The sequence below is a fragment of the Silurus aristotelis genome, assembly GCF_946808225.1.
Source record: "Silurus aristotelis genome assembly, chromosome: 26".
Classification (NCBI taxonomy): Eukaryota; Metazoa; Chordata; class Actinopteri; order Siluriformes; family Siluridae; genus Silurus; species Silurus aristotelis.
In genome coordinates this window covers 9,203,281-9,229,541 of record NC_139599.1, presented here as the reverse complement: position 1 = coordinate 9,229,541, position 26,261 = coordinate 9,203,281, and the positions used below count along the sequence as shown (strand labels likewise).

At 37.4% G+C, this 26,261-nt stretch overlaps 1 protein-coding gene across 1 annotated transcript; it reads right to left on the bottom strand.

Moving 5' to 3' along the window:
* Nucleotides 1-1,525: 1,525 nt before the first annotated feature.
* Nucleotides 1,526-26,058, bottom strand: tlcd3a (TLC domain containing 3A). Its single transcript, XM_083531992.1, has 5 exons — nt 25,592-26,058; nt 15,612-15,698; nt 12,666-12,885; nt 11,472-11,567; nt 1,526-4,270 (listed from the first exon to the last, which is right to left on the bottom strand). The coding sequence occupies exons 1-5, from the start codon at nt 25,711-25,713 to the stop codon at nt 3,968-3,970; spliced, it is 828 nt and encodes a 275-aa protein (XP_083388118.1). The 5' UTR covers nt 25,714-26,058; the 3' UTR covers nt 1,526-3,967.
* Between the last annotated feature and the right edge of the window lie 203 nt (nt 26,059-26,261).

Sequence of the window (26,261 nt, the reverse complement as noted above, 5' to 3'; positions counted from 1 at the left end):
CAAGCAACATCTTCAACCCTTTGAAAACTTGTGGGTGAAATTAAAAATGCAATTTCTGAAGCACAAACCCAAATATTCACAGGAACTCATTCATCCTGGGCTGAAATACCCGTTTCTAGGTGCCAGAAGTTGCACAGAGGTTAGTTATGCAACTGAATATTAGTTCAGTCATTTAAAGTGAAGTTAAATTAATTGGTTTATAACTGAAGAGCAAAGTGAATTTTTTGGAATTGAATCTGTGATATTTTCAGATATAAAATCTATTAAAATTATTTACACTTTTATTCAAATACTGCTATTTATTTGAACACAGTTGTAGATGGTTATCATGTCTATAAGGTAACATGTAAAAACCACCAGATCTTTTTCTTGAAAGAGAACGTGCTTATTTTCCTTACATGAAAGGAGGAGGATCACCAGGAGATTTGTTGAAGAAAGTTCAATTTTGGCAGCAAGACCAAATTTACAAATAATCACAATCCCAATAGCAACAAAGACCTGACAGAAGAAATCCTTCATCTAACTCGTAGTTCTTGGGGTTCAACAGTGATGTTTTTGTACAAAGTAATAAAAAACATTTGTATAGAGTGATATGCTGCAAGAGGTGGTCATGCTATCGTCATGTGACACTACAGATTACTGTAACAGGGACTGCTATGACAAATGGAGCACTAGTTACAAAAAATATAATGGATTGCAACAAAACTCCACTTATTTTTTAGAAGCTCTTCAAATTCATTCATCCATTTTACAACCAACAATTATAAAAAGCTGCACATACACCACCTTTTGCAATTTTCCTGTCTTTCATGTGTCACTTAAAACATTTGACTGTGTGTGTGTGTGTGTTTGTGTGTATGTATGTATATATATATATATATATATATATATATATATATATATATATATATATATATATTAGTGTGTGTAATAATAATAAAAAAAAATACCCAAGAATTTCAGCAAATTCTGCAAATTTACTTCTTAGCGCCGAGTCACAAGGTTCAAAAAATAAATTTCTTTCTCAGCTGAAGGTTAGTTGTATGTAATAAGCAATTTACTTTCAAACAAGACATTTCTTAAAAGGTTACACTACAAACAAAAGCCTCATTGTATATCAAATCTGATACATAAATATATTTGTATTTAAAATCAACTTGAAAATAAGAAGAAACTTTTTTTTTGTTTGGTTTTTTTTTGAGAAAATTAAAGTGACACAAAAGGATATGAATTCACATTAGGAAACAATATACAATTATAGTGTAATTGTTGTCTCAGAATGAGGTCTTTCTTCGTTTAGGACCTGAATGTGGACAACAGTAAACGAATAAATGTTTTTAAGAGTTTAAGGAGGTTGCACTGAATGATGGACTGATTTCAACATTGGAAAGCTGTTACAGTGTAGTTCAAGTACAGTAGGTAGAGTTATTGCTAATGAGTTCAGTTATTAATAACTTCAGCTGTGAAGCTGATAATGCATTACATTCAGCAAAATAGGAAGAAATAAAAAGACATTAGACAATAGTAAGACTTTAGGGAGGAAATCTAATTAGAAGAAACTCATCATATAACAGACCTAAGGGTGATATTGATGATATTCACTTTCTTTAATTATAATAATTAAAAAGCATACCGGCAAAACCATTATGATCAGGTTTGCGCTTATGCCTCCAGCAGAATAACAGGCAGTATATTTGTCTTGGGAGTGAAATGGGCCACAGTAAATATTTGAAGCTGAGCAGGCACAGCTGCAGTGAGAACACTACCTGTACTGAGCTGTGTACAAACCTGAAATGATTTGAACAAAAGGCACAGGATAATGACACTGGATAATATGGACTCTTTTCTCATCCCTTTACATTGTGTAATGCCTCCAATCAAATTACAGCAAAAGAAAACTGCCTCAAACTAAGCATCTTAATACTGATTCCGACACCAGCCTAAGCAATGGAAGAGTCCAGTCTAACAAAGATGTGTTAAGACCAAAGCGGAAAGCATGACCTAGATAACAAATATCTTCAACATTCTCCTCAAACCTGTTCCTTCCTTCACAAAACCAGCACTGTATACGAAAGCACTTAATATATGTAAAGACTTCTAGTGTGGCAAGTCATATTTAATATTGTTGACTAAAGTGACAAGCAATCTTTGGTCTCGAAGATTACACTGCGAGCCTTGTCAGACAACAATCCACCAAAAGACGAAGCACAAAAACAAACTCAAAAGACTCAGTTGTGCCATTCCATGCTTTTTCCAGTTTAACTTTCACAGTTGTGTTCACAGTTCCAGCTTTCATATATAAAGTAAATCTCTATAGATCTAATGGGCTAACATTGTCTTTACCAAACCCTGAGCAGTAACAAAGCCTCATATGAGACTAAGCTTAGGACTTACTAAAGTCCATCTATATTAGGATTCAAAATATTCTGGTCATGTTTCTAATGTCTGAAAGGAGTAATAGATTTCATTGCACACATTTGGTGCTTTAAATAATTATTAGCACAGTACATAAGCATTTTATTTCATGGTATTTAATGACTGATGATGCACAGGTCAAATATAGGAACATTAGCAATAGTATTAATAAGAAAAGTGTCTCAGTCCCTTAAATTGGCCAGTTCACTTATTTTAATAAATGTTTCCACTATATCTACATCTGCAAACTGATTAAATCTACTCCAATACTGTACAGAAGTATATGGAGAATTGTTTTAAAGGGAGAATATCACATTTACCCGTAGTTTAATCAGTTAGCCAAGACATGGCTAACCACAGTTAACCTGTAGTGTGTCTGCTTGTCCAAGATGGATGCCTCAATATTACATTCATTTCCTAGCTCCAGTGCAGAACTAAAGAAGTAAAGACTGGTCAGCCATTTCTTCACTGATCCATTACATTCAGAGTAAATGGAAAATTGTGTAAAAATGTTCGAGTCCACAAACTAAAGGAGGAAGAAAAAGGACTGAAATGGTAAACTGAAGTCTTTGTCACAGAACAAAAAGAAAGAAAGGACCTGTGAATTGAATGAAGTGACAGACTCTCAGGTAAGTGCCAATCAGAGATATTTCTCAACTAACAGGCAACCTGGAAAACAAAGCTAATATCAGACTGGCATTATAAATATTAATTTGTATACGATGTGTACCTTTTGTTTGTATAAAAACATACAAAACGTACTTGAAGGTACATATGGAGTAGAGAAAGTACAGTAATAAAATAGTTTATCTGTAAATTTTTTTTTTTACTGGTTACATACTACCTTATATGATTCATTCTATCCTGGTGAGTTTCTATGCCATGTAGTCATGCTTTAGAACACTTACTTTGAACATGAGACCTGAAACTCTGCTGCCTCCTTCGCTCAGAAGGAGGAATTGAATATTCTCATGACTTTCCACAGAAATACGATCAGCCGTTATATCGGCTAATGCCAAAAAATCTAGCAATCCTGGAGCAGTTAAGGCCAAGCAATGGGAAAAGTGACATGATAAAGGGTTTATGAAACACTTACAAAAGGAAAAAAGTTAAAGGGTTTTTATAGTTTAAACACCTTTCGTACATTTGAGTTAGAATTGGGAGCATTTAAATAACAACCTGAATGCAAAATGTGAACAGTCTTAGTCTGCAGAATTGAAAGAGTAAAGGATGCAAAACAACCTACGCTCTGTTCACTCATTCCCCCTCCCTGCCATACATCATACAGTAATACCACACGGCAGAGCACCAGTATGACCACACGCATCCTCTCACTGCAAAGAGGACCAGTTCACCCCCTCCCCCCCCCTCATTCTTTACTCCAATTAATCACAGCATATCATGATTGTAACAGCGATATATGTGTTTTGTGTTCAGAGAAATACTAGTAGACCTTTCATAAAGTAACTAACAGTAGAAGCAGTTGATGCTAATCTGTACTGAAGTATCTTAGTGCTTGGTTATCGCTGTAACATTATCAGATCCCCTTACTCTATTCTGGCTTGGTGTGAGGTGATGAAGCCGAGTTCAGGTGATTGGAGCTGCGCTGGCGCATGTAAAGACGGTAGCCCTTTTGGCAGAGCAGGATGAACCAGTACAGTTGTGGTGCAAGGATGCACATGTTCCCCAAGTTGGCGTAAATCGGGATGTGCAGGGGCACAGCATAGAGAGGGAGGCTGTAGTGTTCTCCGTACACCCAGTACATGTAGGGAAACAGTGCAATCCGGCACACGAAGAAGCTCAGTAGCACCATGCAACCATTCACTTTGTGTAGCCAACAGTTTTGCAGACCCACCTACAGGGGGAAAGAGGGGTGGGGTAGATGGTGGCAGACAAAAAGAAGAAACATTCATAAAGAGGGACTTAAGGGAAATATGTTCACATTTACAATGCATCTTTTACAATCATAACATCAAGTCTCATAAGTAAAAATGAACAACATAACTGCATTTTCGCACTAGGGCTGATTCTACAGCCATGGCCAAAAGTATTGAATGACAAATATTAATTTTCACAAAGTGCTTCAGTGTTAGTTATTTTTGTTAGATGTTACTATGGTATACTGAAGTATATTTTTAAACATTGCATAAGTGCCAAAGGCTTTTATTGGCAATTACATTAAGTTTATGCAAAGAGTCAATATTTCAGTGTTGACCCTTCTTTTTCAAGTCCTCTGCAATTCGCCCTGGCATGCTTTCAATCAGCTTCTGGGCCACATCCTGACTGATGGCAGCCAGTTCTGCACTTGTGGTGCCTCAATCCCGCAGCTAAATCAACTTTAGGAGACGATCCTGGTGCTTGCTGGACTTTCTTGGGTGCTCTGAAGCCTTCTTCACAACAATTGAACCTCTCTCCTTGAAGTTCTTAATGAACCAATAAATGGTTGATTTAGGTGCAGTCATACTAGCAGTAATTTCCTTGCCTGTAAATCCTTTTTTCCCTTGAAGGTAACCATGGTAAACAGAGATTGATTGAGTTAGATTGTTCTAACTCAATCAGCATGACAATGATCTGCAGCCTTGTCCTCATCAATACTCTCACCTGTGTTAACGAGAGACTCGCTGACATTGTGTCAGCTGGTACTTTTGTGGCAGGGCTGAATGCATCTGAAATATTTGTAAAGTTTACTTTCAGAATCTTCTTTAGAATTATTTGCAATTCATCTAAGCATGCCTTATAACATTCTGGAGAATATGCCAATTGGCATCATAAAAATTGAGGCTTTGTGATAATTAATTTGTGTGTCATTCTTAAAACTTGAAACATGGCTGTAGTCTCACAGATTACATGTAGACAATGCATTCTGTCTGTATGTGTTCATAAATATATAGTATAGAGAAAATGACACTTAATTTTTCTTATTAATGCTTGTTATAAAAGTATATATATACACAGTAATGTTTGTTAGGGTCTTTTATTTTGTTTGCCACTGCACAGAGCATTAAGAGTAATATTTCAGTCAGAGCTGCTCTATATACAGTTATCAGCCATAGCATTATAACCAGAAACAGGTGAAGTGAATAGTGAATAGCAATTATTTTATTACAACGGCTCCTGTCAAGGGATGAGACACATTAGGCAGCCACCAAACAGTCAGTTCTTAAAGTAGTTGTGTTGGAAGCAGGAAAAATTGTGATGGCTATTTGACTTGGTTAGACATCTCCAAAATATAAATTTGTATGGGGTGTTCCATGTTATTCAGTGGTCATGAACTTTTAAAAGTGGTCCAAGGAAAGACAATTGGTAAACTGGCGAGAGGATCATGGGAGCTCAAGGCAAAGCACCTACAATAAGTATGATATGTTTTAGAGCTGACCAAGAAGCAGTGGAAGAAGGTGGCATGGTCCAATTAATCATTTACCTGCAGAAGTGATGGCACCAATGTACACTATGGCAAGCTGGAATGATACTTTGGGCAGTGTCCAGTGTTCACAATTCATGTGGATATTACTTACATTCTTAACTAAACATTGTTGCAGACCAAGTATACAACTTTGTGGCAACAATAATTCCCTTAAAGTTGCCTCTTTTAGTTGGATAATGCACTCTGCCACAAAAAATATGCCAGGAATGGTTTGAAGAACACCAAAAGCTCAATGTGTTGACAGCTTCAACCTAATCTACTAGAGCGTCTGAGTGACCGATACCACAGTCCAAGCCTCAATAGGTCAAAGCTATTTCAGAGGAACATGGAGGACCTACACAATATTAGGCAGGTGGTTTTACTGTTGTAATGGCTGATCAATGTATATTAGACTAAATACATATATATTTCAATCACAGACACATTCACAGGTGCAGGTTTAAAGCAAGCATATTGGCAAGAGATTCAAATGTTAAAATGTACACCTTATTGAGAGACCGATATAATTTTACTTCCATATCAAAATCACCAATTTTTGGACTACCTTTCCTCCATGTTCTTTAAACAGATAAAACAAGAAGCTATGAAACATCTAAAAGGAAATTCTTCCTTTAGCAAAAGTGTAATAAAAATAAATATATAAATTAAATAAATAAAAAAAAAAAAACTTGACCAACCATCAGATGAGAATTTATATATATATATATATATATATATATATATATATATATATATATATATATATATATATATATATATATATATATAAAATAAATAAATACACACAATTGGGGTCAAACGTTTTCAGAAAAACGAACATGTGCATCATGGTGGTCTTGAGTTTTCAAAGATTAGTTTTCAAAGACTGCTGCGCTCCCTTCACTGGCTTCCAGTAGCTGCACCTCAGTGTCCTCATCACATCTCGCACTGCACCACGCTGTCTGAGATCCTCCAGTACTGCTCGACTGGTACCACCTTCTCTCAGAATGAGAGGTAAGTATACTTCAAGGCTCTTCTCTGTTCTGGCACCAAAGTGGTGGAATAAACTTCCCCTAGATGTCCGTACAGCGGAGTCCCTGGCTATCTTCAAGCGACGGTTGAAGACCTACCTCTTCCTGAAATACTTAAATTAGCACTTTCCAGGTTTGCTTTGTAGAATTCAAGAGTTACATTTATATTAAGTTTGTAATCTTGTGTACCAGTGTAGATTTATTCATTGCTATAGACTCAAAGCACTTTTGTACGTCGCTCTGGATAAGGGCAAACTTTTTGGCTCGTTTAAATTAATGATCTGATAGTTTCTGAGCTTGTCAGACTTACCCATAGTAGCGTTTGTGGTGGACTCTAATGAGTGTATTAGACCAGACATATTTAAATAGAGAAATCACAAGTTGTATTCAATCAATCATTTACTTAAGAAGAGGTTAAATAAAAAATATATCTTAAGTTGCTGTAAGAATATTATGACTCAGCAGATTTCATCATATAATTCCAGTAAAAAATTTATGAAAGAACCAAAATGCATTATTTTGTTAACAACAAAGATGTTTGTTTCAATGATTCAATCACAGAAAAAAAAGTTAGAATACATCTTTAAATTTAAAACTACCATGATATACATGTCCTTTACAAGCATATGCAAACTGGTGACCCTAAATGTATATATATATATATATATATATATATATATATATATATATATTATACACTATACGGACAAAAGTACTGAAAAATGGCTCTATTTTTGTAGGTGTTTCAATCAGAGTGTATAAATTAAAGAACCTAGACATGCGGTCTGCATTTACCAACATTCATGGACAAAAATGTCAGTCTCAAGAGCTCAGTAAAAAATGTCATCCCAGATAGATATTTCACAGTCAACTGTAAGTGGTATTATTGGAAACTGGAAGCATTTAGTATCAGCAAGGACTCTGCCACAAAGCAGAAGACAACTGCATAAAGTCACAGAGCAGAGTCAGCAGACACCCTTCTAATTCTTTCCAGGTTTCCAGGCTGCTACTGGCATTAATATAAGCACAAAAACTGTACAGCAGGTGTTCCATGGAATGGGGTTTTCCCTTGCCCAGCTGCTGCATACAAGCCTTACACCAGTGAGTACAGTATAATGCATCAGGCGAAGTGAACGCACAGCAACACTGAACTTTAGAGCAGTGGAAATGTGCTCTGTGCGGTGACAGATCACATTTATTTGGCAGGCTGAGGGGAAAGACTGGGTTTGGAAGATGTCAGGAGAACTTTACCTGTCTGGCTGCATTGTACCAACTATAAAGTTTAGTGGTAATGGGCTTTTTTTCTTAGGTGTTAATCTAGGCCCCTTACTTTCAGCTTTATCATACCAACAAAACGCTTTGGACAATGGTATGTTTCTAACTTTGAGGGATTAGTTTGGGGAATGCTCTTTTCTAATCCAGCATGACTGTTCCCCAGTGCACAAATCAAGGTCCATAAAGACGTGATTGGATGATTTTGGTGTGGAAGAAGTTGACAGAGCACTGACCTCGACCCCAGGACTTCTCGTCCAACATAAGTGGCTGAAATGCTTATCTGGATAAATAGGCAAGAAATCCCACTGAAACACTCAAAAATGTTGTGAAAAGCCTTCTCAGAAGAGTAAAAGTTGTTATAACTACAAAGGGGAGACCAATTCCATATTAATTTATTTGTATGAGAGAATGCCATATGTGTGCCAAGCTGTCATTAAAGCTAAATGTAGCTACTTTGTTCAATCTAAAAATATTCTGGGTAAACACTTTTTTTTTGTTTTTTTTTTTGTTTACTACATATTTCCAAACATGTTCCTCATAGTTTGGATGTCTTCAGTATTATAGGGGTGGGAGAAAAAAAATCGATTCACCAAACTATAGCGATTCTTTTTAAAATAATTTTGAGATTGAGTTGTTTACATCAGAATCGATATATATTTAATTATTTGACTTTTCCAGAGAGGTGGTGGGAAGACGTTACCTCTTTTATTCCAACAGAGGGCGAAACGTATTTTGTTGTTGTCTGTATAAGATGACGTTGTATCCATTTTAAGCTGGACCTCATCCATATTTATGATGTGGTGCAGCCCGATTCAGTGGGAGCGCACCCGATTTAATATAAAGAGTGTCATTGGTTCACCTGAACCCGTTCGCAATTTCATTGGTCTAATGGTATGGGGCTCAGTGTTTTTGGCTTGAAGCTTGTGAAACCAGGAAAAACCCAGGAAAAATCCATAAATTAGCCGCTTCGTTGTTTAAGCCACGGGGTTTAAAGCGTGTGAAAAAAGTAGCGGCTTATAGTCTGGAAAATACGGTAGTAATTTGTTGCACATTTGAATATTATATTCAAGTTTTTGGTACTTGAAAGTTTTATGGTTCAAGGTTCTTTATGCACTATGTATGTGTATGCTCCTCAAATAAAAATTCAGAAAGATGTGATGCATTATTTTTGTTAATATAACTCATATACAGTCTCTTTAAGGGTATGATCAAGTACTTGTCATTGTCTAATCTTTATTAAGCAAACAAAAATCACAATTTAAACAATGAATCGCAATAGTTACAGAATCGCAATATGTATTGAATCGGCACAAAAGTATTGGGCTAGTATTGAATCGCCAGATTAGTGAATCGTCCCAGCTCTACAGTATTAATGTACAATGTTAAAAATAATAAAAAAGAAGTGTTCAACTTCTGACCGGTCCTGTATATAAAAGACTATAGACATATACAGTAACTTACAAAAGTGAGTACAACCCTCACATTTCCAAAACCATTTTAGTAGATCTTTTTAAGGGACAATACTATAAAAATAAAACTTGGATATATTTTAGGAGTAGTCAATGTGCAGCTTGTATACTAGTATAGATTTACTGTCCTCTGAAAATAATGCAACATACAGCCATTATTGTCAAAATAGCTGCCAAAAAAGTGAATCACTCTAAGTGAGAACAGCTGTACATCGTGTAACCATGCAATGTCACATGTACTATTCATCAAGTTCATGTTTTTGTTTGCTTGACAGGACCATACAAAATTGTGTATCTTGTACTAGAGCTGTTAACATTTAATGCTTTAATGGCACCTCATGGCAAAAACTTTGTATTTGAGTATTAGAATTGTTGCCCTCCACAAAGATGGCCCAGGGTATAAGTAGATCAATAACACCCTGAAACTGAGTTACAGTACAGTGTCCAGGGTCATGCAGAGGTTTTCCAAGACTGGTTCCACTCGGAACAGGCCTTACAAGGGTCGATCAAGTTGAGTCTTTGTGCGTCAGGTGAAGGAAGCCTCTTCTGAAGATGGTTTACGAGAAAGCCTGCAAACAGTTTGCTTAAGACAACCAAGAGCATGAATTCTCCAAGATCATGAATTACTGGAACCATGTCCTGTAATCTGATAAATCTAAGATAAGCTTGTTTAGCTCATATGTTGTCAAGCATGGTGGTGATGGCATCATGGTCTGGGGCTGCATGAGTGCTGCTGGTACTGGGGAGCTGTGGTTCATTGACACAAACATGAATTCCAACATATACTGTTTCATTCTGAAGCAGAACATGATGCCCCCTTCCAGAAACTGGGCCAACGGTAGTTTTCCAACATAATAACGACCCCAAACACACTGCCAAGATGACAACTGCCTTTCTGAGGAAGGTGAAGGTGATTGAGTGGCCAAGTATATCTCCAGACCTGAACACGATTGAGCACCTGTGGGGATTCTCAAGCAGAAGGTGGAGAAGCACCATGTGTCCAACATCCAGCAGATCCGTGATGTCATTATGAAGGAATAGAAGAGGACACCAGCAACAACCTGTGCAGCTCTGGTGAATTCCATGCCCTGGAGGATTAGGGCAGTGCTACATAACAATGATGCTCACACTTTTGACATGTTCACTTGTACTCTCTTTTGTTGCCAGCTATTTTGACAATAATATAATAATGGCTGTATGAAGTTATTATCAGAGGACAGTTCATTTGTACTGTAAAGTACAACCACTTTACTCATATCTATCTATCTATCTATCTATCTATCTATCTATCTATCTATCTATCTATCTATCTATCTATCTATCTATCTATCTATCTATCTATCTAAAGAGAGAGAGAGAGAGAGAGAGAGAGAGAGAGAGAGAGAGAGATAGATAGATATAGATATAGATAGATAAAGATATAGATTGCTGTTGAGGGATGAAACTGACAACGTCTGACCATGGAAGACAGAGATGTGGAGGAAGAGAAAGTGCTTAATTCTGTCTTATTTCTGCTTTGGCTTACACACAAGATTTTAGCTAGGTTTCAGGAAAAAGCTTGATAGACAGCACCTTTGCCAGGCTGACCTGCAGAAACAGCATTCTGGAAAGCTGCTGAGCAGAAAACACAGAGCAATTGTGTATCATGGCAACCTCTTTGAGAACAGTACAAAGTTAACGATTGATGGCTTCCACAGATCAGCAAATCTGTAAGCCAGTCATCAAAATCTTGCATTCAATAGTGTGCGTGCGTGCGTGTGTGTGTGTGTGTGTGTGTGTGTGTGTGTGTGTGTGTGTGTGTGTGTGTGTGTGTGTGTGTGTGTGTGTGTGTGTGTGTGTGTGTGTGTGTGTGTGTGTGAGTGTGTAAGTGTAAGTTACCTGGATCAGGATTTTGCCAAGAGAAACAAAAGGTGTGCTGATTTCTGTAAGAAAGAGGCAGCCAATGAAGAAATCACCATGGTCATTCCTGAAAAACTGATTCAGAGAAAAACACAGTCAGCAAAATACATCTTTATTTTGCTGTAATTATTTTGCTTTAATTAACTGTAAAATACAAAACAAACACCATGTTGCCATGTATATCAATATAAAACAATTTCCCTACATTCTCTGTCTCTTTATCTAGGCCTCCCTTTCTCTTGCTCAGAGAAATGCTGTATAACTACATGAGCCACTTAGAACTCATCTGTTCGAGTCTGTGTGTGTAGACAAAATAGATGATGAATAAATGAGGAGGTGAAGTGTAACACTATATGCCAGAATCCCAATAGTGTGCATGTGTGAGTAAGTGAGAAAACCCGGTGTTGAAATGTGTCTGAAAATGTTAAGTGTAATCAGCAAATGTATAAGCTGACATTAAATATTTTATATCATCAAAGTTACCGCTAACACTAATAATAATATCATGTTTCATTGTAGGGGAGAATAAAAAAAAAAAAGAAAAAAACCTCACTCAGCAGATTCTGAAACACCATCTGGCACAGACAACCGCTGTGTCACGGAGATCCCATATCTCTCTATTCTGTTGTTCTCGACTTATATCTTTCTCTTCTCAAAACATTCAGTTATTCACTTACATACTCTGTTTGGTCATATTTTTTAGTCAATGCGTTTGTATATTTGTGTTAAACACGTGCATGCGTGTGTGTAAGATGGTCTATACAGCAGCTGTGTGTGAATAATAGAAGGCACAGGTAACTTGACCTCATATCACTACTGACATCACAGCATCCCGAAACAAAAGGCCAGGTTCCCTCCACACCGCAACATTACACTGCTGTGTGTGTGTGTGTGTGTGTGTGTGTGTGTGTGTGTGTGTGTATACACGCGCAAAAACATCCATCAGTGCTAGCAGTGTAACAGCAGTCATTGTGATCAAACCCTCCTCCACCTGTGACAAAAGAGCTGCATTACCTTTCCTTCTCTCCACTATACTAACTGGTCCACTTGTTTGGACTTCATCTCTCACTTCTGTGTCTCATTTTTCACATTTCACCATCCCTCCCTCCATGTCCTTTACTGTTTACTCATCCTTTAACCCCACAGCTGCTCTCTCTATCATCTGTCTCTCACCAGTGTAATAGGCAGGAGAATGGTGAGGAGGGCGATGTGATGAAGGACTAGCAGGAACTCTTTCCTCACAAATGATCCGATCGTCCTCAGCGAGTGTCCTCTATAATCCTCATGGCCTTTGACCTGGAAACGGTAGTAATGGCTCAGGTACATTGCAAAGACGTCGTAAGCCATGTAGGGCACTCCATAACTGATGACAAATGAGGTGGCCAGCCAGTGCCTGAAAAACAAGTACATGTAATGCTTCTGGTATAAAAATCAATTACTATTAATTGTATTTTTGTACATAATTTTTTAAAAGTCTGTTTTACTATAACATTTATTATGTTACTAACTATGTTAATAACTGACATACATGCATTCATTTAATTGTAATAAACCAAATTAGCGGTGTTTCATCAGAAATACATACGCGTATATTTAAACAGTCTATGCTTTAATGTCCATGAATGTGAACATGATAGCAAACAATGAAGAAAAATATGAAATTGTGCCACACTTTTCTGAAATACAACAAAATATTAAGTTTCACGCTGAGACACTATGTAAAAGTTGTGTCATTGCTCAGAGAAAGTGTGTGCAATGTGTTGTGAATTACATACTAACTTTTAACTAAAAAGATCATAGGAAAAACTAAATTTAGTATCATATCTGTGCTCTCTGTGCATTGATATGTGCTTTAAATAAGAACCATGGTGGTTTAGATAACTTTTCTTTATATGTACCGTGTGTGTGTGTGTGTGTGTGTGTGTGTGTGTGTGTGTGTGTGTGTGTGTGTGAGAGATAAGATAAACCTTTATTCGTAATTTTCTGTATTACAGCAGCAGAGAAAAAGAAATGTGCCATGAGGTATAAAAAAAAAGACTAAAACACGTATAAAAACACTAAAGATCCGTTTTGCTAGCGTTAGCTACCGCTAACTAGGAAGTGGCTATCGGCTAACACTAGCGCTTTTGATTCTTTAGTGTTGTATGTATGCTGAAATGAGTAGAACACACACACACACACACACACACACACACACACACACACACACACACACACACACACACACACACACACACACACACACAATTACCGAATTGGGTCTAACTAGTGTATACTTTTTTCCATTTATTTAAAATTATGTAATCAATTTAATTTGTGCCAATTTAATTGATTACTCTATTTAATTAATATAATAAAAAGGTGTATTATATTAATATTATTAATTTTTATAAAGTATATATATTTTATATATTTTATAAACTGTTCAATTGTTGATCACAAATATCAATAATAATAAAAATAAACTGTGTTAATAAAAAACGACAAGCAATTTTATGTTGTGCATTTCTTCCCTCTAACCGTACTGAAATTGAATGGAACCGTGACTTAAAAACCAAGGTGTATTTTGTGTACCGTTACCCTCCTAGTACTGCTTAATATTTCCCACCTAACAGGTGCCATGGTGAAGAGATAAACAGTGTTATTCACTTCACCTGTCAGAGGTCTACAAACAATTCCTTGGACTTCATGGCTTGGTTTGTGCTCTGACATGCACTGATAACTGTGGGACCTCATATAGACAGGTGTGTGCCTTTCCAAATCATGTCCAATCATCTGAATTTACCACAGGTGGACACAAGTTGTAGAAACATCTCAAGAATCATCAATGGAAACAGGATGCACCTGAGCTCAATTTTGAGTATCATGGAAAAGCTGTGAATACTTATGTTCATAATGTTCACAAGGATTTCATAAAGCTTTTTTCATGCTGATATTATGGAGTATTGTTTGTAGAATTTTGAGGAAAATAATTAATGTAATCCATTTTAGAATAAGGCTGCAACATCACAAAATGTGGAAAAAGTGTAGCGTTGTGTCGCTGTTTTTTATCATTATATTGATAGAAAGGAATTTTGTACAATTGTTAGGTGGAAAACTTCTTGCCTACTTAAAAAAAAAAAAAATAAAGAGCATGTAAACTATACAATTTGTATAAGCCATAATTGCAATGTTTTGTATCTTAAAAATAAAAAAAGAGGTTCAGATACAGGTAGTGTGTTGTGGGAAAAACATTAAATAGAAGATAAAATTTATTATTTTTTGTACACCCAAAAAATCTAAATAAAATAAAAAAACTAAGGAGGCTGGACTTGTGTTGAAATTCCCAGGAAAAAAAAAAACAGATCAACCATAGCATTAAAAACGCTTAATACTGTGCAAGTCCCCAGGTTTCCTGGTGGTCTAGTGGTTAGGATGCGGCGCTCTCACCGCTGCGGCGGGGAACCGACCCCAGCCATTAGGGTTGCACAAGCCTTAGTGCCGGTCCCAAGCCCGGATAAATGGGGAGGGTTGCGTTAGGAAGGGCATCCAGTGTAAAAACATGTGCCAAATCAAACATGCGGATGGTCCGCTGTGGCGACCCCTAATTGGAGAAGCCCGAAAGAAACTGTGCAAGTCCCCCTTTTACCGCAAACACAGCTCTGACACACTGAGACATGGACTCTGCAAGGTTTGCTATGGCGTCTGGCACAAAGCTGTTAGCAGATCAGACTTGCTATGCCTTTACTCTTATCAATGAGCCTTGGGTGCCAATTTACAGACACTTTATTTAATTTACTTCTTTGATCAGAACACATAAACTTTGAGAACTAACTATTCCCTTGCTGCTAATTATTCCCATATATATTCCCAAACCTTGAAAGGTGTCACTGTAAAAAGATGTCTGTGTAACATCGCCTGTTCGTGGTTTTAATGTTATGGCTGATTTGTTTATAAGTGGAAGCAATATAACCATACTTATTTTCTTTCTCTCTTGCGCACACGCACACAAACACATTCTGTTAAATAAAAAACAGTAGCTTGACTAGTCTAGAGAAGTGGGTAGATTAATGGACATTGACATGGCAGTGCTGATTGGTTCATTGGGGCCGAGGCACGGCGTAGTATTAGATGACTCACCTGTTTGTTATCACGTTCTCACTACATGAGGACACCACAATGATTCCAGCCGTGGTGGCCATGATGGCATGAACAGAGGAGACCAGCCTGAGAGAGACAGAATGTGGAAAGACAGCTTAGTTTAAATTATAAACAGGAAATCAGTTAGTTCAATACACAGCAAATGTACATATAATAATAAAAAACACTGTATAACTGTGTGACTATATATAACTTCCACTTGTCCCACAATGCTGTATGTTCCCACACAGCACTGCTGAGCAGTACAGCATTGACTGTTCAATATTCAATTCACCGAGTGGCAGCTACCAGCTTCTCATTCACTTTTCACCAACAAGCATATTTTTTTTGTTTAGAGAGCCAGTATACTCAGTAGGTTGCGGAATCAGCAATTACCAGAGTAGTTTAATCCATTCAGCTACAGAACAAAAAACAACTGCCACCATTTGGCTCACAAAAAAAGGTTCATATTTCATGCAATCTACATAGTAGTATGCATGTCTCTCGCTGTACTACAAACACATTCTGGCTTTTATTTAATTATTAAATACTTTCATAAGTTAGAACAAATTGTATTTTTTGTTTTTAGTCACTTTAAAACAGATAAAACTGATTTATGTACAAAAGGTTTATTGTTAAAATTAAGTTCAATTACTGGTGAAAATGATAGATATAAAATATTTGCCATTCACATAATTTGTCCAATATATGTTTTAACACTAAAACATGGCACTGAAATAATAAACTGTGCTGCGCTAAACACAGCAGATTTCTCCTGGCAGATCTGATGAGGTTAATCAATGTGCATTTACAAATGAATCTTGGGAAAGTTTGCTCTCCCTACCCTGGGCTCTAAAGTGTGTGTGTGTGTGTGTGTGTGTGTGTGTGTGTGTGTGTGTGTGTGTGTGTCTGACATCATGGGTGCTGCACACGCTAATAAAAGCTGATTGTGCATATTAATTATGAAAAGGGGGTTCTACTCGTTCTCAATAGTTTGTTGGGGCTTTGAATGAGCAGCAGCTTTATTTGAAAAACACTGCATTTATCATCACTGTGTTAGTATTCCTGAAATGTACAGCAGGATTGAGATCTTGTGAGAAGCCTGTGAATAGCCTGTATTCTAATCAGCAAGAATTAAAAAATAAAATAAAATAAAAATACATTTAATTATTAATGAATAAAATAAATATATTCATTATAAACACCATTTGTCTGGCAGTAAAGGAAAATAAAATGTGAAACTCTTTTGCTGTCAGGCTAAAAGATAAAAGGCTCAGTTTTCCATATGGGATGACGCGTGTTCGCCATGACAACTCGGTCACATGACCTGAGGCTGCCAGCTTACACTAGAGTTGGCCCCAGGATAAGCAGCCCCTTCCTGAAAGAAACACACACACGCGAACAAACACACACACACACACGCGAACACACACACATAAACAGAGCTCTGCCCCCAATAACCCCTAGTTCGTGAAGACTCGCAGGCTGAACACTGTCACAAGGCCCAGATTTCTACAATCTACCCTTTGTGTGTCTCTGCCTTACTCCGGGGGGTGGGGGTGGGGGGGGGGGGGTGGTAAAGAAGGAGGGGTAAGTCAGGCAGGAGGAGAAGGTGGTCTTTGTTGTGTTTTTGTGTTGTGTGACTTTGTCTTTTCTTTCATTCTGCTTTTAATGCAAAAGCCAGTCTAAAAAACAATTCCCTGTCTTTTCACTTTCCAGTTTTAAATAAAAACATTCTTTTTATACACATCCATTGTTTAAAATGACCCTGAAATAAAAAAAACTGATGTTTGTGCTTGTTTTTCTCTGTTTCTTACACAACAATACTATATTATATCTGTATTTATTCAAATTCTTTTGATGACATTACTGTATTAATCTTATGGTTCTACTATTCAATGTTCTCTACAATGCTGATGTCATGTCCCTTTTTTGGGGGGTGGGGGAGTGGCTGTCAGGTCTTTCTCTACAGTAGCAGCTTGGTTTAGCTGTAGTTTTTTTTTGGCTGTGTATCTATCACATTAATATCTTTGCCAACAATCACTTGTTTGATGCTTGGGGTTTGTTTACTTAATACATACCAAAATCATTAGTAAAGCAATCATTTCATTAAGTTGCTTCATTAGTGACAGTCTAGCTCAGCTGGAGATTTTTTTTTAATTCTTCAGTCATTAAAAAAAAAACAAGCTCTTACTTTCTTCTTCGTTCAAATTAATCAAGTTTGCTGAGGTTACTCTCCAGTTAGATTTGGTGGGGTTGTGGCATACCTTTAACACTATAAGCAGTTGTGTAAATCAGTGAAGCAAAAGGAAAAGAAACACTTGCACAACACCAATTAAATAATGTCCATCTACAATGTTGCTTCTTGTTTGTTGTCTGTTATTACAGTAGCTGGATGGAAACTTCTTTACCGCATCTAGGAGTCTGTTACGAAAATAATGTAAGTTATGAAAATAATGTAAGTTATGAATTCTTTCTGTGCGGTCCGGTACCAACTGACCCACAGACCAGTGCCGGTCCGCGGCCCGGGGGTTGGGGACTACTGCCTTAAAGTACATGTTGCTTTAAGCTGTGGCTTTAACCCAGCAGATTGCAGGGTCACCAGAGCCATCTAGCAGGCATACAATAACATCTGCACATTCATTGGATGGTCAGAGAGCGCACAAGTCAGAGCTCGCAAGCCGCATCTGTTGCAAACTGCGCAAGCTCAGTTATATTAATGTGGATTTAATAGCTTTAGAGAAGAAAGTGATTTGCTCACATATATACTTACAAGGCCAAAATTAAGACCCATATAAAAAAAACCCAGCCAAAACAAGTTTAAACGTTGCTCTTTTACTTTTGCATTTAGTTTCCTGTAGAATTTGCAAAAATTGCCGTAATTAAAAAAAAATCTCCAAGAAAACCATAATGCATAGAAAAAATTAACAAAAATACACTGAAACCCGAGGTCATTTTATGAGGTTAATATTGATGCATCTGGTAGAGATAATTTATGTGGCACATGCATGTGGCTGCAGCGAAATAAGTCTTCTTGAATGGTGCTTTAGTAATTGCATTATTTTTTTGCTGCATGAGATACCTGAAGCGCTCTGTTATACTGCATTTCTGTATCATATTGATTGCTTCTATAGTTGTGGCATCATAATGATGCTTTTAAGAGGAAAAACTGAAGGCCTAGATGTGAAATGCATGGCCTGCCATTGCCACACTGCAATGACTAATTATAATTATATATATATATATATATATATATATATACACACACACAGCAAAAATTACTTACCGAGAGGAGGTATCACAGTTACACAGTATACTATTATACTACAGAGTATGTGAAAATAGTAGGTGACATACCAGTATTTATATCAGTAGTGGTGTAGATGTACTGACATTTGTTAGACTAGTAGTTTGGTACGTCAACAAATCAACTAGCACAGTCACTTTCTTCTAAGGGCTAACTAACGGTCTAGAATACAATAAAATATTAATGCCTCAGAGCTATTTGAGGCATCTCTCTTCCTGTGCACCATAAAGTGCGTCAACTTAATGGAAAATAAACAATAAGTCAACTAAAGTTTTTTATTAATTTTTTTTAATAAATAAAAAACAGACAGAGGGGGAGTGGTGGCTCCAGTGGTTAAGGCGCTGGGTTACCGATTGGAAGGTCGGGGGTTCAAGCCGCGGTATCGCCAAGCTGCCACTCTTGGGCCCTTGAGCAAGGCCCGTTAACCCTCTATGCTCCAGGGGACCCTTACGAGAAAAATAAATCAAGGACCGTGACGTCGGAGCGACGTGGGGCCGCCTTCCCGTGGGCTCACCACCTGCAGGAGGGACCGTAAGGGACCGGTGCTGAGAGGATTGGGCAGCAGTCAAAGGCGGGGGCCTTGACAGCCCGATCCCTGGACACGGAGAAGTGTCTGGGGAATCTGCTTAGACTGCTGCCCCCACGACCCGAATTACGGATAAGCGGGAGAAGATGAAATGGAAATGATGAAAGAAACAGACCATTTGTACTGATTGTTCTTGAGTACTTAAGCAAACGATTTTTGTATTTATCTTCATGCTGTTTGCTCAAATTACTGCTACCATTTCTGTTTTTCTGAACCAATGCAAGCAGCTGAACAGCCAATACTGTTTCTCTATAGCCAGTGACTACAGTCGATGGTCAGCTTGGTCTTACTCCTGTCTGGCAGATGGGTGAGCCTGCTTCTGTCTGCCAAATGGAACAGAGGCCTGGTTTATATATGTGAGGAAACACAAGCTGCATTCTTCACATTCTTGCCTGCACACCATATATACATCCGAGGGATTAAGAGTGACAACCACTGGTAAGCACCATAGATACGTTAAACCAAAGACTGTAGGATTTTTGTTAAATGTATGAACAAACTATCAACAACTTTAAAAAAATAAAAAATAAAAAAAAATAAAAAAATTCTAAGAAAAATCTACCGATCAAATTGAAAAATATTTCCAAAAGTTCTAAGTTCCAAAAGAATAAAATACAAAACCCTTTTTGGTAGATCTGAAACAATTTCAAACTTGAGGTATGACTAGACATAAGACATATTATTGTTGTCTCAAATATAACTATACAAAATATTGGTGAAAGTAAACTTGTTTTCAAATCAATGATAACCATAATTTGTTATGAGCTCTATCTCTTCGTGCACACTAGGCAGTCAAAGATCGAAGCTGGCTTGTCATCTTAAATAGTTAAGATATTTAAAAGTAGTCATTATAGTACATCTATAAAGGCCCACAGAATTATTTAGTTTGGCACATGTAAATCTAAAAAACGTACAAACCTAAACGCCCTGTATACACTAAATGCTTACACTATTAAGAATTGAATTTGAATATTTAGCACGCCATTGGAAGTGCAGTTACCATAAACCAAGCATACATATGCATGTTGCAGCTTTTTTATCACAGCTAACTTGAACTGAGGTTAAAATCTGTGTGTCATTAATTCATTTCAAAGTAAGAATAAACCCAGGTTTAAAAAAAGAAGTCATACAGGCTTAATGTCAAACGTGTGTGTCTCCTCATTATCACTTATGTGATAATTGTCTTCCTGCATCCTGGGGAAAACACACCCTTCCAATGAGCCCAAAAAATATCCAAAACCTTTCATAGGAAATACAGAGTATAGAGAGCTAAACATGATACAGTCATTAAAAGAGCTCCGGTATTTTCTCCATTTTTTGCCCCTCTGTTTCCAGATCCCTTTTCTGGTTCAAGGGTACAGTTTCCAGGGACTTGAACTGTCTCCAGCCTGTATTTCCTGCTCTCCCTTGCCTTCTCTCCTAATATCTTCCCCTACTCTTTTTCTAATTATAATCAGTTTATTTTATATTATCTGCTTATTTAGATGACAATCATTTATAGCAATGGCTGGCAGATGAGGTCTGTCCTGAGCAACAAGAAATGTGTAATGCTTCTTACCTGTGTGTGATCATGGCAAGTTGACCTGTGTAATATTGTTTGTCTTTCAGAAGGCTGTGAACCAGAAAGAAGGATCTGAGCAGATCTGGGTGTTTGCATGTGTGCCTGCGAGTGGATGCTGAAATTTGCTTTTAGAATTCATTGATGTAAAAGGAGCAGAAAAGCTTTGTGAAAAGTGACTGCCAAGTCCTTTTTCCCACCCACACATGCCAGGGTTCTACACACATGTTCCAATACTTATTATCATGGTATTCCCAAATGGCACTCCAAAATAGCATTGGCCTCTTTGAACAGGATAATGCCAAACTGCAAAAACTGGTCAGAAAATAGTTCAAGGTGTGGATTAAGCCTCCAAAAGGGTCTGCTCCTAAAAGTGTTACCTTAGATCACCACACACCTTAAGATGTCTTGCGAAATTAATGTCTTGATGGGACAAAAATCTGTTTTGGAAACACAAGGGGATCTACACATATATGAATAAACGTTTACCAGTAAAGAACATTTACAATCCAACCAGTCTTAAGTGAATTAAGTTAGTCCTTCTTGTTGAGGGTAAGCTAGGAATTTTGCTACAGGTCAAAAGATCATCCTTTTCCTTCTAAGCATGAGGACCGCAGCACATTTAATAAGAATTGCATGCTGCTCTATTGTTGGTGTAATCCACTCAAAGCAGCATTCCACTAAATTATTCATTTCTGTTCAATTACATGCTGAGTCATTTTGACTGTACAGTCTACCAGATGCTCTCTCTTAGGTTCTACCTTACAGTACTAAGCCATAGTAGCAATTAGAAGTAAAAAAACAAACATAGATTGTTTTAACATGAGTTTTAGATAGATAGATAGATAGATAGATAGATAGATAGATAGATAGATAGATAGATAGATAGATAGATAGATAGATAGATAGATAGATAGATAAACAGACAGACAGAGAGAGACAGACAGACAGACAGACAGATCTTTTTTCTTCATCCCACAACTAAAATTCAAACCCATGCCTTTAAAGTAAAAAAAATGTTTGCAGTTCTTACATTAGAACAATTATTTTACATAAGAGCTGTATTATCTGATCCTTCTCATCTTGTAATTTTATGCAATGTGTTAATCTGTTAGAAGCATGCATGCTGTCAGTGGAACAGCATTCTTTTTTTAAAGTTTATTAATTAAAGAAATTGCCCATCTTCTATCTATACTCACTGGGCATTTTATTAGCTAATCCCCGATTAGTAGGTGATGTTACTGAGTGTATTTCAATTGTTACTACAAAGTTTGCCAGCTCCTCTGTGATTAACCACAAAATGAATTTCCTACTTTGCTGAACAAGAAAGAACAGTGGTGAATGTTTCAGCATCAGCTTACTTGCCTCCCCCGTCAATGACAACTAAAAAAATGATACACACCGGACACATTATCTGCTTGTCCTTAGCACCTGGGCTACTGATTTGTCCATCCCTGACAACCTGTGTTAACCATTCTCTAGCCTTTATCTGTTACTGACCACATGATCACTGTGTGATCTTTAATATATCAATATCCAGTCCAACACCCAAATCAGCAACAATCTGATAATAATCCTTTACCATTGATTTACCACTGATTTTGAACAAGAGGACAAAGACTAACTAGAATCTTCACATTAGCATGGACATAATTAGGATAATGAGGCCTACAGACCAACATTTTCTAGATTTAAAGAAGAATTCACTTAATGAATTAGTGCACTGATAAATAGCTTCAATTAAACTGCACCACCATGCAGAAAAAGTGTGTACTTATGCAATAAGCTTTACACAGTTGTAAGTCTGAAGAATGGCCTACTGCCTGAGGAAACGATGACTGGTGCGAGATCATTCTGACTAATGAGACAGTAAAAGCAATTAACAGCAATTGTGAAACAACTAAACATTCTAGTCTCTTCTGTGATAACTTGAGTTCTATACCACATCAAATACAAAAGATTGTATTTTATGCTCTTTTTACTGTTTCCCACTTTAATAAACATTGTATTACAATTTTGATCTCTCTTCAGCCCCTGTATTGTAGAGATGAACACTGTTATATAGTTAAAGACTGTGGTCCATTTGTTGCTATGCACTGATCCCCCCCCTTCAATGGAAACACACATAAAAAAAAAAAAAAAAAAACAAACAAACACAATGACCAGAACATACTAGCAAATAAATAATTATGTAGCATACCACTCTTAACACCACACAAATCTTGTTCATGAATAAAAAGAATCTCATTCATATTACTGTATAAAAGCTGCATGGAAACGTTTGTACACCCATACTGGAACAAAAAGCGCAGATGGCATTTTGCTGAACTCATCACCTGAAACCTCAGTTTCAACTTCGGCTAAAAAGTGTACAGAAAGACAATATGAGTGCCACTTTAGAACTGCAGAGTGAAACAGCAAGCTGAGCTCACTTTCCAAAGCAAATCATGATGCTGCAATGGAAAACCGAGGAAGAGTTTTAGGGCCTGTACTGGAACTGCTGACTAGGTAATACTCTCACAAGCATACAGATGATGGTTTAACAATTGCCACAGAGCCCATCTCTTCCAACAATACAAAGTCACGTTAGATACATGCTGGAAAAAAATGCCCGTCACAGAATAATTTCCCAGTAGGAAAAGAAAATTGACACCAAATTGTGACACTGTTGGCTCATTAAAAATCTATTGATTCAGTGGGACAAAAACAAAGATCCATACCCAAACCAAGAAAATGAATGTCAGCATGAGCTTATCACTGTCTTGCATTACAGAGCCTTTTTAACCTAAGCCCAAATACATGGAGAACACTGATAAATCCACTATCTTCCTGCCATGTTGTAACTAATATATAGATAGGCTTACAGCAAATAGCCTCTACGTGTACCTTAACTCTGTAGCAACTTTGAAACTTAAAGTCCTTGGATTGTGTTTGTAATTAAACAATTTTTTGTTCCCATTATCTGGCCTCCAAACTGAGTGTCACATATCATTGCACTGTCTAACATTTTATTATGAATTATACATATGTAATTATGTATTATTCTTTTCTATGGCACTGAGCTGTTGAAAGGTCATTTCCAATTGGTCAAAAGGTGTTGATTTATTTTTTACAACAGCGTGGCTCATTCAATAGCTCCAGTGGCAACATTTATATTAATGGTCTTGCTCTAATAGATCATTTCTATAGTAGCAGCAACTTGGAGTTACTTATAGGGTGAAGTTTTCTGTGAAGAGATTATTTTTAAAAGCTATTTTGAAAGGAGTGCTTTATTACTGTCACAAGTGAAGCTGTTGAGCTACATAGGAAATTCTGAATTCAAGTCCTTGCAGTTTCCAGGTTACAACGTGCACATAGTATCATATTAATTTCAAGAGGCTGAAAAAAACAGAACAGTAAATAAACATTGCTTGATATGATTTGATGTGAGCTAATTTAACCCATTTAAAAATACCCACTTGATTTTGTGCTTGTAAAATTCTGGATATTTTAGTTAGACCTTTCTGGTCTATAGGTTACTTTATCAGGTCCTCCTACCCTATATGAAGGTGCACTGTTAAATATGGTGGGAAATAAGTGGTGTTTAAAAAGTATTATAACATCTCCACACACACACTACCATACCACTATTATGCCAGTGTCCCTGATGTGATGGGAATAATCGACCACCTGATTAATAAATGGCAACAACTTTAATGGTGGCTTGAAACCTTTAGCTAGTGGGAACAAAAATTAGCCACTTTATCATCTTTATTAATAGTCATACCATTACATTTAAGGCATTTTGGAGGCTTCCTTATTTAGATTAACTTATTTATAAACTTGTGTATTAAGGGTTTTGCTCAGCAGCCTTGCAGTCATAACTGGGCAGTGCTGGGATATGAACTTACAACAACAACAACAAAGTCAAATGATGTCGAATTAGTCCAATCAAAACTTAATACTGCGATTCCGTGACCTCTACTGAGACACTGGTTCTTATTTTTTCCAAGTTTTCCCAATTGGCATTTTCCTCTTTTTTTTTTGTTTGTTTGTTTTCTTCTTCTGCTATATGGCATGGCAGGTCCCAGTCTGGGCATCAGACTTTATCTGAGTCTGGATAAACACACGCCGGAATCGTGTCTGAAAGCTCAGTATAACGGGCGAGGAATATACACGCTTAAAAGAGATTATCGTCCTCGTCGAGTGGACAATCTGACACACACACACACACACACACACACACACACACACACACACACACACACACACAGGTATAATCTGATTAAAAGTGTCACTCTGTCCTAGGAAGGCTACAGATAAGCGGCCTAACGTTTTTTTGCTGCTCCTGTTGCTTATTATAACTTACATTCGAGCTGATTATAACGCGAACACAGCACAAAGGAACAGCTCCATGGCGCCTTGTTAGCCGGCGTTTCTGGGGTTACACCAGTCAAATGTTGTGAAGCAAAACAACATATTGCTTGGTTTTTTTATTATTATTATTATTATTATAAATATATGAAAATAAAAACAAAAAACTTTCTTACCTCTCGCTGACCAACACCACGTCGGCATCGCTCCAGCGCCTGAAGATGAGCGGCAGCGTTTTCCTGAACACTAAGAACAGGAAGGGAAAGAGCAGAGCCCCGTTCAGCAACACCCGCCACATCCTCAGCTTCTCCTCCAACACAAACTCGTGTGGGGTTTAAGAGAGAAATTCAGCCACAGGTGGCTCTGGCTCACGCGCGCGCGCGCGCACACACACACACACACTCTCTGGTTAGCACCGGTCAACAGCTTAGTTGAACTATTCCTTACATATCTCAGCGTTTTGCGGGGAGATAATGACGATTGGCTTACACACGTGCTTCGGTATCTCCTGCAACGTGAACCTCATTTTCCCACCTCAGCAAAGAGGGAAAAAAGTCCTCAAGACCAGGCAACATGCGAATGAATGAGAAGTCTGTTTCCGCACTCTGCCTACTCGACAGCGCCACTCAGGGGATCAGAGGGGCGGTGCATCAGATCAGTGCTGGCCATAACAACTCACTGACATCCACATTACATTAAAATTTAGCAGATGACCTTATCCAGAGCGAGTATTATTTCATTTTTACAACAATTTAAACAGTTGAGGGGGTAAAGGCCTTGCCCAGCAGTGGCAGCTTGGTGGTGTTGGGATTTGAAAAGCCCATAACTTTCATTATTAGGATTCTT

Bases quoted from the DNA above. Each gene is read 5' to 3' on its own strand.
- tlcd3a (XM_083531992.1), bottom strand. From the start codon at position 25,713: ATGTGGCGGGTGTTGCTGAACGGGGCTCTGCTCTTTCCCTTCCTGTTC. The intron at 12,886-15,611 runs GTGAGTCATCTA...CTTGTTTTTCAG, and splicing joins GAGAACGTGATAACAAACAG to GCACTGGCTGGCCACCTCAT. The intron at 4,271-11,471 runs GTAACTTACACT...TTCCCCCTGTAG, and splicing joins TTGGCAAAATCCTGATCCAG to GTGGGTCTGCAAAACTGTTG.